The sequence below is a fragment of the Callionymus lyra genome, chromosome 10 (genome assembly GCF_982586985.1).
Source record: "Callionymus lyra chromosome 10, fCalLyr1.hap1.1, whole genome shotgun sequence".
Lineage (NCBI taxonomy): Eukaryota > Metazoa > Chordata > Actinopteri > Syngnathiformes > Callionymidae > Callionymus > Callionymus lyra.
In genome coordinates, this window is record NC_141827.1 from 17,871,849 (window position 1) to 17,890,269 (window position 18,421).

General features: G+C 39.2%; 2 protein-coding genes and 7 non-coding genes across 10 annotated transcripts in view; 5 read left to right on the plus strand and 4 right to left on the minus strand.

The window, feature by feature from the left end:
- The window catches only part of zbtb40 (zinc finger and BTB domain containing 40), a 390,649-nt gene extending 383,196 nt beyond the window's left edge, over nucleotides 1-7,453 (plus strand). The window contains exon 12 of the transcript XR_015712905.1: nucleotides 7,431-7,453. The gene's annotated coding sequence lies outside the window, so the exon portion shown is untranslated. The remainder of the gene's footprint in view (nucleotides 1-7,430) is intronic.
- trnal-uaa (transfer RNA leucine (anticodon UAA)) lies at nucleotides 2,495-2,577 on the minus strand. The gene has a single exon. It is a non-coding gene; the product is annotated as a tRNA-Leu (tRNA).
- trnal-uaa (transfer RNA leucine (anticodon UAA)) lies at nucleotides 2,738-2,820 on the minus strand. The gene has a single exon. It is a non-coding gene; the product is annotated as a tRNA-Leu (tRNA).
- On the minus strand, nucleotides 3,246-3,328 carry trnal-uaa (transfer RNA leucine (anticodon UAA)). Its single transcript has one exon. It is a non-coding gene; the product is annotated as a tRNA-Leu (tRNA).
- Nucleotides 5,438-5,520, plus strand: trnal-uaa (transfer RNA leucine (anticodon UAA)). The gene has a single exon. It is a non-coding gene; the product is annotated as a tRNA-Leu (tRNA).
- A 2,930-nt stretch (nucleotides 7,454-10,383) lies between the features above and the next one.
- On the plus strand, nucleotides 10,384-10,466 carry trnal-uaa (transfer RNA leucine (anticodon UAA)). The gene has a single exon. It is a non-coding gene; the product is annotated as a tRNA-Leu (tRNA).
- A 508-nt stretch (nucleotides 10,467-10,974) lies between these two features.
- Nucleotides 10,975-11,057, plus strand: trnal-uaa (transfer RNA leucine (anticodon UAA)). The gene has a single exon. It is a non-coding gene; the product is annotated as a tRNA-Leu (tRNA).
- Nucleotides 11,058-11,721: 664 nt separating this feature from the next.
- Nucleotides 11,722-11,804, plus strand: trnal-uaa (transfer RNA leucine (anticodon UAA)). Its single transcript has one exon. It is a non-coding gene; the product is annotated as a tRNA-Leu (tRNA).
- Nucleotides 11,805-14,217: 2,413 nt separating this feature from the next.
- The window catches only part of LOC148070828 (chemokine-like protein TAFA-1), a 123,857-nt gene continuing 119,653 nt past the window's right edge, over nucleotides 14,218-18,421 (minus strand). For both annotated transcript variants that reach the window (XM_087800528.1, XM_087800527.1), the window contains one exon: nucleotides 14,218-15,309. In XM_087800528.1, the coding sequence (XP_087656654.1) occupies nucleotides 15,292-15,309 (18 nt within the window). In that variant the 3' untranslated portion in view covers nucleotides 14,218-15,291. The remainder of the gene's footprint in view (nucleotides 15,310-18,421) is intronic.

Genomic DNA, 18,421 nt, shown 5'->3' on the forward strand with positions numbered 1-18,421 from the left:
ATCCCAAACCATTAAACACCTGGATATAAATCATATTTATGGTTGTGACTCAATGTTGTGGTTGTAACCTACGATGAACGTCCCCTGGTTTCTATTTTGGATGATACTTTACAAAACTGCTGGTCAGCAGAGACAACCGGAGATACTAAAGCAGTGGATGAATATAGAAACGTTCAATTTGATTAGCTTGTTAGCTTCATACAGCTCGACGATGTTGCTCCTCTGACACGGGTTAAACACATTTAGATCGTTGCTGAGACTCAATGTGATTGTAAAGTCACACCTGGCAGAGTTTAATGACAGCGGTGAATCTAGATGAGACGGTCCGGGCCCCCCTGGGCGGTCCTGCCTTCTCCTGGTCCAGAGACGTCTTTCACCGTGACCTTCTTCCTCATATTAGCATAGCGAGGACGCAGCACTTCCTGTTGTCACTCCTAACGCTGAATCATTACCATGAAAAACTCTAAACTCTGTTTCAATTAGGATTAAGTTGGTTTCATTGTTTTATGTCCCTTGGTTAAGTTTGATATGTCTTAAATTTGATTTATTGCCATTACTTGGTTTTGGTGAAGTCGTTATTTATGTTTCATTTAATCGAATTTATTAGCTACACTTAACTGACCAAGAGCAATAAAGCAATAAAGAAAAAAATATAATTTATATTTTTCAGGAATATATTAAAATGTTGCCTGTAATAAATGAGTATAATACTATTTTTAATAATAAGAAAAATGTGATACAGATAATTACAAATAATGGTTGATAATATTTACAAAATAATATTTATAAATATTTTACCCATGACAAAATGTTTTTTTTCCTATGCAAATAAAATTTCTTAAAGGTGTTATCTGATATCAGTATCAGTGTTGTAAACACAACATAGTGGTGTGGTGTCAATAGTGAATTAAATAATGAAATAAAATAACACAAAAAATAAGAACAGAACCAAGCACCATATTATTAACGCCATTACAGTTCAAATTCTAACATTCTTAGCATATGCTAGAATTAATAATAACAAATAATGGTAAAGAAAACAAAGAAAACAGCAATGTCTTTTATTCTACATTTTGTCCAATATTTACTGTGTTTACAATTAAAAAATAATCTTAGAATAATGCAATTGCATTGCAATAATGAAATGCAATTTTGGCCACTCCTGTTTCTTTCATGTTTTGTTTGCAGAATTTTTGGTGCTCCCTTATATTTGGTATCAGTTAAATCCTATTGCTATTGTGTCATAATAACACAATGTAGGTTGTTAAACAACATTTTATTTATACATTTAAACCATGCACCAATCTTTCTCAATTTTAAAAGGTTCTTTAAGTAAATGCAAAGTATTCTTGGGTGAGCCAAATATGAAGTGAGTAAAAATGTTTTGTATAATCACACGTGTCAATGTGGCTTCACTCTTCATTATTTAAAGACTGCCACTAGAATTACAAGTGTTCCGGGAGCCACATGAAAACATCTGTGAACGGGACTTTACTGCCTCTAGAGGCGCCGTAAAAAATATACAACATGGCTGCAAACACATGAATAAATAATTGCTGCACATGAATTTATATTAATGTCTCTCACCGTGACATGATGCCGGCTCCAGAGGAAAAACAAGGGTGATTAATATTTCATCAGAGAAGGCAACAAGAGAGGAATATGTATCAATAGTAATTGGGATTGAAACATTTGTGACATTTGCTCAGTAAATATTGATGATAGAACGCAGCTCAATTGATTATGAATAAAAAGGTGGGTGATATTGAAAGAATTCGCAAAGTTGGAGGAATATAAAGAGCAACTAATGTGTTGAATAAGGTGTCTCTTAAATAGATCTTAGACCTCTATTGTACTCATTAGTATTTGTCTGTACGAAACTCTCTTTTCATTGAAGTATTTACAATAGAAAAATTAAATAGAAAATGAAAACGCTTCATTTTTTGGGGGATGAAACCCTCTTTGCCATAACCACGCCCACTTTACTGTTTGTCAGTGCGATTTATCAAACCCGGAATTCTCCACCTCCAAGGGACTTGTTGTATAAACAAAGTGGGGGGTGATTAGAGTTGGCCGGAGGATGAGTGAAGCCATTATTACGCCATAATGGACTTTACTCTTGTAACCTCTCGTTCGCTGAGATTTCGGGGGAGAACTTTATAAAGTAATAACTTCAAAACATGGTCATGATGAAGGACTTACTGCATCTTGGAGAGGAAGACTTCAACATTTAAAACATGTGAGTGAGTCAGGGGAGTTGGGTTTTCACATTAGTTGGTGTTTAAAGTCTTAAAAAAGATCTGCATCAAACGTTTCTTTGTTGTTTGGGGTGAGGTTTATCAGAGTGTATCAAATGAGTTTGAGTTGAATTCATACTTAGTGATTGGATATCAATAAAATAACAATGCAGAAATGTAAAACACCTGACTAATGTTCTGAAAGAGGAACTTTAAAAAGGTTGTATTCACCATGGTATCAAACTGTATTCACATTTTACCAGGAGTGGGGTTTGAACCCACGAGGGCTGATGCCCACTGGATCTTAAGTCCAACGCCTTAACCACTCGGCCATCCTGGTGCAGATCTCTTACCTGAGCCTTTATGTTTGAAGCTTTAAAAAGTTAATTTCTCATTCTCAGAGATCATTGTCAACATTTTGTAGCCTTTGTTGTTCTGACTCATGCAGGCTGATGCTGATTGAATGTGTTAAGGAACAAAAGCTAGTGAAGTTAAAGTATTACCAGGAGTGGGGTTCGAACCCACGAGGGCTGATGCCCATTGGATCTTAAGTCCAACGCCTTAACCACTCGGCCATCCTGGTCACGTATTGTTGACATGTGGGTAATTTAATCACAAAACAGACAAATCATTAATGTGCTCCGTCCTTGGTTGGTCTGCACCTATAATTAATAATTATCGAAAACAATGGTTGAATCTTGTGATGGTGAGATGAAATCCTGCAAGTGTGACAAATCTTACTTAAAATAATTTGCTCCAACCCCGACACACACGGTTTAACAGCCCATTTGCGATGACTCGTATCTTCTGGTCATTTGACGCACAGCAGTCTCATGATAGAATCATTGAGGTTGAAAGAATGAGAATAAAAAGAACCAAGTATTTTCTGAGCCATTTCTGGGCAAATATCCACTTATAGACAAACATAGTTCATGTGACACAGGACACAGAGAGAGTCTTGATTTAAGAAAATGATCATAAGTCAGCCAAAAAGGCACATTCAAAGTGTACCAGGAGTGGGGTTCGAACCGACGAGGGCTGATGCCCATTGGATCTTAAGTCCAACGCCTTAACCACTCGGCCATCCTGGTTACAAAAAGTGCATCTGAAGTTAAGATTACATTTTTACATTTTTTTTTAAACCGGTCACAGCAATTGAGAATGAGCGACAGTGACAAAGGAAAAACTTTGGTTTAACAGTCTTAAAACCTCTGGCAGAACCAAGCTCACGCTGTGACCTGCTGGGAGGAAGAAGATTGACGAGGGGATGAAGAGAGTGTTAAAGGGGGCAGAGGTAAAGTGGAAAGAAGAGAGGATGAGTTAGGGCAGCAGGGACCGGAGAGGATCAAAGAAAGGATTCTGGGTCAGTTGACACTGTCCTGATGGAGATCCCGGATCCAGCAGCATGCTCCGGTAGTACTGTAAAAGGAGGTGGAGCGATGGGGATCCCGAGAGATGGAGAGAAAGAGGATGAGTAAGAGCTGTACAGGTGATGAGACATGGTGGAAGAAAGAAAGACAGAGAGAGAGAGAGAGCTCCATGAACTCCTGCAGCAATCTAGACCTAGAGCAACATGACTCATAGTTTGAACGGACCATGAGTCAGTCCTACCCTAACTATAAGCTTTATAACAGAGGGGGGAGCTTGAAGATTACCATTAAACATATGGAGGGTGTCTGCCCTCCAGACTGGGACCGATACTTTTTTACACAATGAACTTCAGTATCTACATTTGGAGATTTAAGGTATTCAAGGTATTCAATTGGAAGCAATTGAACACCGGTAGAAAGAGTAAAGTGCGGTTTTACGGCCAAATTGCTGTCCTTCCAAAAGTAATCATAGATATCGGATTCAAGATAAGGGTATAAGGCATAAATTAAAGTAATTTGCTAGGAGTGAGGTTCAAACAAGACAAGTCTGGGTCTACACTAAATGTGTGGTTCACACTTATGATGGTAAGATGAAACTCTGTGAGTGTGAAACATCTTCTGCTAAATTTTCAGAGACCATTACTTTGCCCGAACTCCAAAAACACAAGATTAAAGTTTTTCTTGATGACATCATGGACAATTTATATCATAATATAAAGTAGTAGTAAAGTGATCTTAGTAACAACTACTATTGTTGGTGAAGACCAAGGGCAAAACAGAGACGGCCATTATAACCATAAAATTGGAAGAGCTCACAAGGGGGTGTTGAAGAAAAAGTGACCAGTCAGTACACAACGTTACCTGCCCTGGGGTTACCTGCACTGTATATGTGTAGGCATGACCACTTAAATAAAATGATTGAACTTTGTAATGGTAAGATACAGCCCTGTGAGTGTGGCTCATCTTCTGCTTTGCCAAAATTCCCGAAACACAAGGTTAACAATGGTCTACAGCTTTTGAAACAGGTCTATGACAGTCATCGATTGTAACTTTGGATAATTATTTGTTACAGCTAAAATATTAATTATCAATTTCTCCAAAATTCGACATTAAAAGGTTAACAAATTGTATTATTTCAAATTTTAAACAGTAAATAGTGTGACTTTAATGGAGGGTTACACGGATTCAAGTTTAAAGACTACAGAGTTTGAAAGTGATAATAAAGTATAAAAAGGCAAACGGAACGTTGCGCTGAAACAATGCTCTTATTTTGAAAGCCACAAGTTTATTTCCTCCTTATGAAACTTAAAGTTTAGTGATAATTTTCTGAATGAAAGATCGGATAGGTAAAACCTGAACAACGGATAGCTTGCCAGCAGTATGATGTTGTTGCTACGTTACGATGACTCGACCTCGCACTATTGTTTGTGTTGAAAAACAAGGACATGCCTTGGGGTATTCTGCAATTATTTGTGCAGGCATGACCACTTAAATAAAAATGTTGTCATGACAAGTGCTCAGATGGGTGTTAAGACGAAACCGACTCAGAATTAAAGATAAATCTGGGTCTACACTACATTTGTTTAGGTATGACCACTGACAAAAAACTAGTGATGCTGAGATGAAGCCCTTTAAGTGTGACACATCTGCTAAATAAAAACCACTCAGCCATTCAGGTTATGAGGAGCTCACCAGAGGGTGATAAAAAAACAAAGAATATGATAATAAACAAACCATGAACGACATGTCTTTGGTAGTGATGGTCCCAGGTTCTAAGAGGCAGTGTCATAATTATGGGAGCTAACTAAACTGCACTTTACAGTAGTATCAACCAGGATGGCCGAGTGGTTAAGGCGTTGGACTTAAGATCCAATGGGCATCAGCCCTCGTGGGTTCGAACCCCACTCCTGGTAATAATGGAATACTCTTTGTTTGAAAATGAAACAAACACTGAAAATGGGTGAAGAAAATTCAATAGAACATTTCAGATGATTCAAGTTGATTTTTCAGAACATGAGATTCAATTATGTGTTTTTTATTTCTGAATATGTATTTTATTGATATCCAATCACTGTATTATGAAATCAACTCAAACTAATTTGATACACTGATAAAACACAGAGTTTAAACATAAGAGAGCTTATTCCCATTGCATCTTAAGTCCAATGCTATTAAATGTCATGATATAAACCATCAATTTTGTCCTCAACAAACCTTCATCTTTTGTCTTGCGAGATCGGTGGAAGTAATTCTCAAAGAATTTATCAGAAAATTAGTCAAACTCACAGGGCTTCATCTCACCATCACAAGTTTATATAAAAAACCCTCTGAGTGTGACAACTTTTCTTGCTTTGCTAGAACCCCAAACAAGTTTAAATGTCTGTTTACGATATTATAGACTATTTCTGTTACAATACCAAGAGCAATCCCCACAGATCTCATTCAATCTTTAACCATTGGATCTTAACACTCAACCATGCTGCTGGTCTTTTGTGAGAAAAGTTAACATGATAGAGATGCCTCTTATATTATAAGCTCTTACATGTAACGTTTTCCAGGTACATCAAAGTGAGAGCAGAGCTAGACTGTCACTGTCCATTAAATAAATAGATTAATAAAATTGTGTTGCAGTTTGTTTTCACTGTGTATAATTATTTGATAAAGTAACAAAGTGCAGGGGGACAAACGTATTTTAATTATTATTAATATATACAGATTTTACCTTTCTTAATGTTAAACAAATAAATGTTAAAAATATGCACAGAAATATAAGTTAATGATTCCATTAACAAATTGCTATTACAGCACATAAAATGGTAAAGTAAATAAAACAACAATCATGTCCTGATATCACAGTAACATTATTAATTTTACTTTTTACTTATTTTACTTTTTAATAGTTATTTTTACTTTCACCGGTCGTACACACTCTGATCATGCTTATAAATAACATTAAATCTAATTAATCATCACAAGAACATCTTCTCTCTTCAATTAAAACAGTGTGAACTTTAAACTGTCAGAACATGCTTGAAAATAGACTCAGAATTCTGCCAACGTAAAACTTCACCTTTCAGCTGCTTCACGTAAAAAATTAATGACTAGTTCATTTCAGGTCTTCAGGTGGACGTCGGAATAGTGAAAAGGATTTCAAGCCTTTTGGCCTCTCAGACTTCATATAACTACAGAAAGCCAACATATGGCTGCACAGCTGCGATTATTTATGATGCTCGTTTTGTGTGTCAGATCACGAAAATATACCGAATAAACTTCTCACTAAGCGATGATGTACTCTGAGACAGCACCAAACTTTCGGGTCAGTGTGTGGGCAAGAGCGATGTTTATTTTCTTGCTATTGTCCAAACTTTAGATAAGTTCACAGCAGTAAAATGCGTGTGTGGGCAGGTTTGGACTGACAGAAGAGAGTTTGTTTGTGGCAGCAAGCCTGAAGGCCAGTCCACTGCCTAGAAACAGGCTCGCTCACTCAGACCCAACAATCCGATCCGATCAGGAAACATGCCATTGCCAGAACCTGGAACCTACTTCATCTAAAATGGTTGCACAAGTTATAATGTAAAAACTGTGGAGGGACGGGTGCTGATAGTGATGCACGGATGAGGTTTCATGCAACAGGCCTGGAGTCATTGTTAGACTAAGCTCTAAAATCTGTGTATGATGAAGCACAATAGAATGTTTCACGAAGCATGATCAACCCATCACCAGGAACAATAATGGCACAGGATGTCTGGTGACATGCTCCCTCCGAGTGATCAGGACAGGAAATGTTTAGTTTTTCTTTGCATTTTAAGGTGCAGTAAGTAAGTAAGTAAGTAATATTTATTTATATAGCGCTTTTCGAGACCAGGGTCACAAAGCGCTTAAACAATCAAAACAATACTCAAAAAAGTACATACTTTAAAGATCAAGATAATACTGAGAACACAACAGGAGTTCGAGAAATTCAAGGAAAAGCCTGAACAAATAGAAACGTCTTAAGGTGTTTCTTAAAGGAGTCAGTAGACTCCATCAAGCGCAAAGAGAGAGGAAGATCGTTCCAAAGCTTAGGAGCAACAGCCTGAAAAGATTTCTCTCCTCTGGTCCTGAGCCGTGTGCGTGGAACCATAAGTAGATCTTGATCCACAGACCTCTATTCTACGGTTGGCGAACGTCTAAGAGTTGTTGGTGGAGCAAACCAGAACCAGGTACATATGGAAGTCAAATTTATCACACTATGAAAAATGTAGAAAACCAGAGAACATTAGGTAGAACATACAAATTTTATTTTCTATATTTTAAAGTACAGGCTTTTCCATCAGCGTTTTCAACCCACATCCTGTTTTTCATTTGTAAAGTTTGGTTAAGAATCCAGAGCTCGAACCTGTTGTGGGCGTTCAAACTTTCCTGCACATTCTCTCTGATCAGTATTTTTCATCATTTTTTTCTGACTATTTTTCTATGCAGCTAAGAACTCACCAGACACCAGGAGTATGTCTGAAAGTCCATAAAACTCCTCAAGTTCGGGGACTCGTGCCCCTGGTTTCTTCAGCCCTGATTTGGTTGGAGCTTGGTGGGCCGTGGTATGTCAGATGGATCTGATAGTTTGAAGCAAATTGTATCTCTATGGAGGGACTGAATTCTGTCTCACGGTGGCATAGTGGTTAGCATGACCGCCTCAAGAAAAAAGGTTGCTAGTTTGATTCAAGTCACTTCTGTTTCCTCCTAATAAAAAAAGCACGTATGTTGGTTTAAAAACTCTAAACTGTCCATAGGGTTAGAGTGTGTGTATGAATGGTTGTGTTCCCAGTGACCTCTCTTGTAAACTAGTTGCGATAGGCTCCAGCCCCGCAAAACAATGGACCACACCATCATCAGTGGTAATGAATTAATTCATTATTAAAGCTGAGTCACTTATATGACATATGAGACATAATGTCTTCGTGTTTATCACGAGACACTTCCTGGACTCCTCAAGTTGTCAGGTCAGCAGTCATTATTTATAATTATCACCTATTTCCGGCTCTTGCCAAGCAACGTAATTAAATCTGATCTAGAGAGAAATTACTTTAGCAATTAAATTACTTTTTTTTTCTCGTTTTGCTGCTATCGAGCTGTTCCCCAGTGCGACTTGGAGACACAGATGTCTGTGAGTCTCAGTGGGACTTGAAGGATGTCTCTTCTGAATGTGCTCAGCACTGCAGTCAGAACAGAAAAGACCTCACTTCTCCCCATCTATTGAAGTCGCACTCCTCTTTACTCTGCAGCAGGACCTCCCTCCACAGCAAGAGTCTGTCGTTCCCAGATTTAGTCGGAATTAATGGGAGTGGAAGAAAAAAAAAAGTAGTAGTGAGTAGTATTCCCAGGACACCTTTTAAGCAAAGATCCACTTAAAGGTTTCTCACAGAACCAGAAGAGAATTACTTCTCTCTACATGTGTGCTGAATCTTAGGGATAATCTCTGGAGGATTTCTTCAATTGCAAACACAGCTGTTGTGACTGTGCGGCAGTGTTGAAAATCATCAAGAATCATTGAAAGAAAGTGTTTCCTCTCTTGTATTAAATTACATGCATTGATGTTTCTTTACTGATCAAAATGTTATATTACAGAATAGAGTCTGCTGAGGGAAAAGTTATGTTGTGTCTTGAAAACATATATGTAACTCCAGGTCTAAAAGCTCAACAGGCATTTTCTTGGATGCATATTTTCATGAATTGCTCATTACTGCAATTTTACATGTGTTTTTGATGGTTTTTTTTCACAAACACTCACCAAACCTTGACTGTAACTACATATGTTGCTTTCCTAAGTCAATGTTGGCTGGTCAGGTGACAGTGGCAACTTAACTTAAGGGGATACTTTTCAGCAAGACCTTACTTTTGGTTAAATCCACTGTCAATTGTGTTTGAGATCCCTGATTTAGAGAAGGCCCACTATGCCCCAAGGTCCAAGAAGTCATTTAAAAGACAGTGTAGTAAATGCTTTTACGATCTGTAGAGGCTCTTTCACAATATGCAAGTGTATGGTTGAGCATTCTTCATACATCTGAAAGTTTTGGTCAAAAATAAATTGTGCCACTTCCCCTTCAGGTGAGCCTTTGAGCGGCTGCTTTGAAAGTGGGCTCCTGCTATTATTGCCAAAACAGTCTTTTTAACGACTACTTATTCTGATATAATGCTTATATCTCGAAGGATAATTCTCAAGCATCCCGGATCTACGATCGCAATGCTCTTTTTAACATCATGTCTATGGAGGACTTTTGCACTCCCGACAGTTACCAACGTCATGCGTGTCTGTTTCCTCCTCGCTTCCCATCGACATGGACTCTGTTCCACAAGAGTTTGAGAAGGAGATCAAGGGTTCAGGTCAGGATGTGACACGCAGCAGCGATCGCTCGCCGGAACTCCGAGGTCATCAGGCATGTTCGATGTTTGACTAGCATTCCTCTCATTGAAGAGTTTGACGTCACATCAGCGCTGCCGTCTGCCCGGACCTCAACGAGTAGTGGTCAGATTTTTTAATTTCCTCATAACTCGTCTTTTACAACAGAGTTGAACGTGAGTGACAGCTGTGACCCAAATGACCGCTGCTGTTTTATTCAAAGGATCCTGCTCTGCTCGGCTGTCAGTGACTCGGTGTCATTAGTGCTGCAAGTGGGTATTTTGAATGCTCGCTCCATTACATAAATTTACATTACATAAATAAATCCTTTTCTCTGAATGAGCGCTTGGCAGTGTCATAATTATCGGAGCTAACTAAACTTCACTTTGCAGTAGTATCAACCAGGATGGCCGAGTGGTTAAGGCGTTGGACTTAAGATCCAATGGGCATCAGCCCTCGTGGGTTCGAACCCCACTCCTGGTAATACTTTAACTTCACCATCAACTTTATCAGTAAATCTGATTTCAGAGCCTGTTTAGTGTGTACCATTATTAATGTCTGTTCAAGGACATTGCTTGGGTTCCTTAGAACATTAAATTTGCATCATCCTTTACCAGTTTCAAGTGGACTTTCTATCAAAAGAACAAAGGTCAGATTGAGCTGGACATACCCTTATACAGGAGTGTTCCACAAAAGACCGCAATGGGTGCAGGTTTTTGTTACAACCAATCAAGAGGACACCTTTTGACCAATCAGGTGTCTTAGGAGTGTAATCAGTTGATTGTCCGTCTGGTGTTGCTTGTTTTAGCTGAAACCTCATTGGTTAAACTGTGCATGCTCAATTGGTTGGAACAAAAACCTGCACTATCCCAGCCCTTTGAGGACCGTTTTGGACACCCCTGCGCTATTATGAGGTGTGTTGAAGCAGAAATGTAAATGGGAAAACTGCTTTTTGAATCGTCAAACAGAAAGGTTCAAATTGGAAATCTCAACCAGGATGGCCGAGTGGTTAAGGCGTTGGACTTAAGATCCAATGGGCATCAGCCCTCGTGGGTTCGAACCCCACTCCTGGTAATACTTTAACTTCACTATCAACTTTATCAGTTAATCTGATTTCAGAGCCTTTTGAGTGTGCACTATTATTGATGTCTGATCAAGGACATTGCTTGAGTTCCTTAACCCATTCTATCAGCCTCAACCCTCATTGGGATAAAGTGGACTTTCTTTCAGAACAACAAAGTGAGATTGAGTTTTGCACATACCCTTTTATGAGTTGTGCTAGGGCACAAAATCTCAATTAGAAAAAACTTTTTGAATCCTCAAGCACAAAGGTTCATCATAGAGAGCTCCACAAGAACAGCTGAATGGTTAAGGCATTTGACTCAAGATCTAAGGGGCATCAGCCCCCTTAAGTTCAAACCTCTCTCCTGTTAATACTTTAACTACAAAACCTACAATTGTTTTTTTTACAATTACTTCATTAACAAATGTATCGGTAAATCTGACTTGAGAGATTGTTTCGTGTGCAACCATTGATTTGTGATCATTGCTTGGGTTCCTTAACACATTCAATCGGCATCAGTCCTCATGGGTTCATAGTGACATAGTTTCTTTCAGAGCTACAAAGGTGAGATTGAACTCTGGACATACCCTATTATGAGTTGTGCCAAAGCAAATATATAACTGAGAAAACCACTCTTAAAATACTCAAGCAGAAAGATTCAGTTTGGAAATCTCAACCAGGATGGCTGAGTGGTTAAGGCGTTGGACTTAAGATCCAATGGGCATCAGCCCTCGTGGGTTCGAACCCCACTCCTGGTAATACTTTAACTTCACTATCAACTTTATCAGTTAATCTGATTTCAGAGCCTTTTGAGTGTGCACTATTATTGATGTCTGATCAAGGACATTGCTTGAGTTCCTTAACCCATTCTATCAGCCTCAACCCTCATTGGGATAAAGTGGACTTTCTTTCAGAACAACAAAGTGAGATTGAGTTTTGCACATACCCTTTTATGAGTTGTGCTAGGGCACAAAATCTCAATTAGAAAAAACTTTTTGAATCCTCAAGCACAAAGGTTCATCATAGAGAGCTCCACAAGAACAGCTGAATGGTTAAGGCATTTGACTCAAGATCTAAGGGGCATCAGCCCCCTTAAGTTCAAACCTCTCTCCTGTTAATACTTTAACTACAAAACCTACAATTGTTTTTTTTACAATTACTTCATTAACAAATGTATCGGTAAATCTGACTTGAGAGATTGTTTCGTGTGCAACCATTGATTTGTGATCATTGCTTGGGTTCCTTAACACATTCAATCGGCATCAGTCCTCATGGGTTCATAGTGACATAGTTTCTTTCAGAGCTACAAAGGTGAGATTGAACTCTGGACATACCCTATTATGAGTTGTGCCAAAGCAAATATATAACTGAGAAAACCACTCTTAAAATACTCAAGCAGAAAGATTCAGTTTGGAAATCTCAACCAGGATGGCTGAGTGGTTAAGGCGTTGGACTTAATATCCAATGGGCATCAACCCACATGGGTTCAAAAGCCACTTCTGGTAATATTTTTTACTTCAAAACCTATAAAATGGATGCACTGACAGAAAGACAGATGGATGCTTCTAGGAATTCCAGCAAAAGCGAACATGGCAATTGTTGTATGAGTTTTGATTGTGTGCATTATTTAGGAAGCCTGCTGGCAGTTCTTCCCTTCCACTGATGCGGTCGGATTTTCCAGTGCAATAGAAACACAGGAATAATATTGAAATATGTCGAGCTTGCTCAATCTAAGCCCTTAAGGGCCTATCTCACCTACCTGGAGACTATTTTGTGACGGCTCTCCGCTGCGACTCCTCGATACAAATGGTGTCACCAGGGGGTTTTAGGGAATTGAACTTTGGAGACATTTTCAAGTCTATTTCAGGTCCCAGAGATGTCTCAATTCAATTTCTGCATGTTGCAGAGACCGCATTTGTCTTTTCCGGGGAGACATCTCTGAGAAGTCTCGGCGAACTTCTTGAGAACAAGGAGATTTAGGAGACCTTGTGGCAAAGTCTCCGCTGGTGAGATACAGGTCAAGCAGATAAAGATCACCACAACTGCAGCACAAATGCTCTTCATTGAATACCAGAGATGTCTATCCTGGTGAGAGCGCAAGCAATTTTGGTCTCCGAGTCGCGGCGACTGATCTGTCAAGCAGTCACTGCCGGTGAGATACGACCCTTAAATACATCACACTGGATATATTGGATTTCCAAAAATGACTGATTTTTCCCTTCCCGGAAGAACAAAGAGCAAGCCTCAGTGATTTGACTTTTAGTTTTACTTTGGTGGTGATGGTGAAAGCTTTCAGTAATAATTGAATAAAAGTAAAGTTTTGTCCACAGGGAGCATTTTCAGACCAAGACCAATTCCTTGTTAGTCTGTGAAAGAGTGACATCAACCAGCAAAGGCATGTAATGTATCAAACCTGAAAAAGGTGTCTGCATTGCTGCTTTTCATCCAAATAAGAAGTATCTTATTGTTGCTGAAAGGGGTATTCAGACACCTTCAGACAAAATAAATACCTAAATGTAAGTGAAACAGGGAGAAGATGAATGTTCCCTGAACAAGAAGTAGCTAAATACCGCTTGAACATAAGGTAGCCATTCACACCAATTTTATGCAGGTGAGTATAGTTGAACAGGAGGTGGTTCAGGGTTGCAAGTACAGTAAAATACAGATTTTTCAGATTATTAATTTGCTCCTCAAGATCCTGCAATGGTCACACTTACAAAGTCAGATCTTTGTGATATTTTTTCAAAAACCTGAAATTCTTATATTTATTTATGACAATGTAAAAAAAACTCAGAAGTATGATGTCATCCGAAGACAATTTGTGCAAGTAAAACCATATTATGAAAAGGGGTGGGGGGAAGCAAGTAAAGGTGAAGATGAAGGAGGAATGGTTATCCTGGCGAGGGCAGCGTGTTAACTGTCTCTACAGTGCGTGGACAAGGTTCATGGATAAAGGAATAATGGTTAATAGAACATGTGAACTGTCTGGGTGCCGACTGTAGCATGTTACTAATAATTGATCACCTCAGAACCTTCTCACACTCGGCTGAATTTCTACTTTGGAAACGTTCTAGAAGACAAATTAGTTAATTGACATAACAGATACTGTATATAGATATATACAGTAAAAGTGAGTGACAAACGTCTCATCAAGAACCAAGTCTGAAGCTGTTCAATAACCATGTGTGTTTAATGAGCGATAACGAGGTATAAAATTAGGCAGCTGTATTCAATAAACAAAAATAAATGCTGACTTTGAACGACCGAATCATGAGACAAAGAAAACCTTAAAGACTCCTTTCAAAAGGTACATATGAATGTGCTACTGGATATGAGCATAGAAAACCTTTTTTTTCTTTTTTTTTTTTTGATTTCCCAGACGAGTCTTCAGTTCCGTCCTCACGAGGAGCTTACTCACCGTCTCATTTTTCAGATAAATGGTTGAAACTTTCCAGCATTTGAACGACGGCAGATACGAAGATGAGATTTAAGGTTCGGGTCTGGTTGTGGCTGTCGGAATATTCTATGCATCCGTGGCTCGTCTGGTGTTTGTACAGGAGAAAGCTTCCACTGTCTGAAACACAACATTTGTATTTATATTGAACGGAAATTCCATGATAGACTCTCACATAAAGTCCTGGCGGAACTCTTAACCTTACTTTATATGTCTCAATATATCTATTTATACAGTATACACAGTTTTTACATACAAAGAAAAAAGGTCGCTTGAAGTTTACGTCGGCATGCCCTAAAAACAGAACTGAAACCCGATCATGGTAAATGATGCCAAGGGCAGATGTCTGTCACGCCTGGAGGTCACTGCAAACAGTCCTGCTAGTGATCTGAATACAACTGAACCAATGGGAAACGTCTCATCTGTTCAGGCGCAGCAGTTGTTCAACAGTCCGGAGGAAGTGTGGCGTTGCCATTGAACGTCTTATATAGCAAGTTTTTTTTTATCCAGGGAGGAGGCGAAACGAGGGTAAGATCCAGCACGACAAGAGCAGAGCTGGAACTGAAAGAGGAGAGTCACCATTGCGGGGCTCATTGATCAAACGGGGGGGATTAGTGTGGTTTCAAATCCTTGGCACCACGCAAGCAAAGCTGTTTTATCTGCTGGATATCCTTTCTCTGTGTTCGCAGGTAATCCAGTCGTGGATGTAAGAGTGTTAGTCCGTACGATGTGTCGAGACAGGGGAGATGAGGGGAAGATCCTGGAACGTAGCCCAGCCATGGAGCTCTCTGTTAGGTCCTGGGATTAATCTGGAAAACAAAAATCCAATAGAGGAGAACACACTGTTAGGAGGTACAAACTCTCAGACATTAGTGTGTGATACAACAGCTGGACATCAGCTATAGCTCCCAAATAATAAAACCACGGAAATAATTACATGGAAATTACTTTGCTTTCTTATTAATGTAGGGCAGAAATTATCAAGAGAGTGATGCAAACATTCAACAATCCCATTTTCTAACAGTAAAAGCAGTGTTTGAAAATAGCTTCGTCTAATAAAGGATGGGGTTAAATTGTGTGAGACGGAGTGTGTGAGGGACTGTTAGCCCAGGTTAGTTCAGGTGCGGTGAGATGAGTGGGTGCCAAAGTGTGGGTGAATCAGCATGGATGTCTCTTAGTGTCGGCAAATGATTCTTCCTCAACTGTATATATTGAATATACACCACATCTAGATAGCCCGGATATTTGCACGGAAGCTTTAAAGGTTTTTTTGTCTATATTTAAGTTCCAAAGAAAAATCTTTAATTGCAATTTTTTAAGATTTTGCACTTTTTAAAGGGTATAAAAGCACTTTTGAGTTTCCCCTATTAGCAGGAATCACAAGTAATCTTTCTGTGTTATAGGGGTGGGATCCTAAGAGCACAAATGTCCCATCTTTCATTGAATTTTCTTCCATTAAGATCAGTAACTTTAGCATATTTTGTCCAATCCTAGAATCCAGTCTCAGAAACACCAAAGCCTGAACTATGTTATCTCCAAATGATATCACATTAATGTGTATTGGGGTCCTATCATTATAAATACATTGTATTACCCAACCATTTGTACTTAACGCTCTTGCGCGTCACATGAGATTAATGGTTCGGTCAAATTCGATTATAACACGTGATGACTCAGAATAAAGTCTCACGATTTTACTATAGAAATGTTTATTAGCAGAGATCGGCTGATGACTCACTCTGTCATTTTCAGAAGTGGCGAGATGTGTGATGATGCAAATGTATTGTGCAGATATAATTCATAGGTCAGGAATGTTTAATATCAAGGATTTCAAGGCTTCACGTGGTTTGATAGATTTCATTGTTAATGAGTTTTTTGGTCTGATGATATTTGACTCTTACTATATACAATAGTTTCTCTTGTTAGCTTAGCAGCTTTAGCCATCAGTAGATTAACCAAACCTTCCACTGTCTTTTACTAGATAAATGTTTATTTGCAGATATTAGCCGAGTCGTTAGCTGAACGACTCACTCTGTTCTTTTTCAAATGTAGCTAGATGTGTGTTGAAGCGAATGTCTTTACCATCTATAATTCATGGGTCAGTAATGTTAAACATCAAGGATGTCAAGGCTTTACATGTTGAGATAGATTCAAGTGCTGTGTGTTTGTTTGTTGTGAACAACTTTTTTTTAAATGTACCCTGCGTTTGTGCCTTTATACTTTATACTTTATACTTCTCCTTTCACTAATCACTCAGGACTTCCTTCAACCCAATAAACCACTTTAGCTTTGGTAAATGGGATCAGAGCCCTGTTGTGATGCTGAGCTGTCCGACCGTGACTCCGGTTCAGGGACTCTTTTTTCAGCCGGCGATGCAGACCCGGCGCATTGTACAACCTTGAGACTATTGAATGTCCTGCCATTCAGCATCCTCCTCGACCTGGCGCTAGCTAATAACTCCGTGTTCCACTCCTCGCCCTCGTTACCATCTGTGCATTTGAGATTCTCCTCACATGCCACCTTTGTCCCACTTTTACAGTGTCGTGCCAATTAAAAATCCCATAATCCCGCTCTCTCAAACAAACGCAGCCGTGACATTTCAGGCACACATGCAGGATTTGATTGTGAAAGGTTGTTCTCTGGTGCTTTCCATTAAAAACATGTTCAGGGACACGATTGAGCTTTAAAAAAACATTTACCTCTGAAGAGGAGCTCGTGTTTTTATGACCTCTGGACAGTTTATATCCAGACAAATACAAGATCAGGGGATCTCAAAGTGTTTTGAAAAGCTAAAAAAATGGATAATAAACAGACTGAAGTACCTTTGAAGGGTAGGTTATTGTTAAAACTAAGCAAATTGAGACAAACAGAGACCTTCAGAAGAGCTCCTATATGGAGAATGAGGCGAAGAAGAGAGTGCAGGCAGGGTGGAAAAGTCGGAGATGACTGTGATGTCATTGTCCAAGCATGTACCACCTTCCTGTTGTGGTTCGTCTTCTTATACAGAACAAGGTATCCAACATTAAACACCTACTTAAAAGTGTTATTAATGCTTACATACAGGCCTGGAGTTTTTTTTAATCATCTAGGGAAAAAAAATCAATACTCAATAATAGAGTTATATATTTACTGCAATTAACTTCTAAAATACTTGATGTACAACGATATGTTTGTTTTTGTTCTCTCAAAATGTGTTTTTTAGAGTTCGAAGGACCCGACTCAGTGAAAAAACAACAGTTTTCCATTGAATCCACTAAATGTTTGTTAGTGTCGGCATGCATAGGTACTAGCCGTCACTTCAACGCATCGTCTCTTCTTCTGTCCTCCAATCGACGTGCGGCAGGTAGCAGAGAGATCCCTCAAAGATTTCCTGCCTATTCTAGCAACACAGCCGTCTGCATCCTAATTCGCCCGCCTGCATTAAATTCCAATTTACTCCAACTTCAGTAGCTGAAAAAAAGCCAAGAACAATCGCCTGAACAGGATTGGAGTCTGTGCTTTCCAACTCTTTCTCATTTATTACTCAACAAGTCAGAATCAATCACGCCGGAGGAGGAACCTGCTCAAACCCTGCTGCGCTAAAATGAGACTCCAGAGAGTAAAACCCCCGATAAAGATCCATGAAATGTTGTTTTGTTAGCTGTGGGGTTGCAAGACTGGCTCGATTAAAAAATAGATCAATTAGGGGAAGTTTATATTAGCATCGCCTTTCACCTGGTTTTCAATGAAAGCCTCAGAAGCCAATGCAGTTTGCTGTAACCACCAGGCGCGGTCGCAAAGCCGTCGGCGAAGAAAATAGAAGACCGACATAAAGTCTTTCCTAGCGAAGCACCAACACAGCGGGTAGAGAAGAACTTATTCACTTGCATTAAAGCAGAAGCTACTGGCGGTCATGGTTCCAAAGTGTTACAATAACGAGGT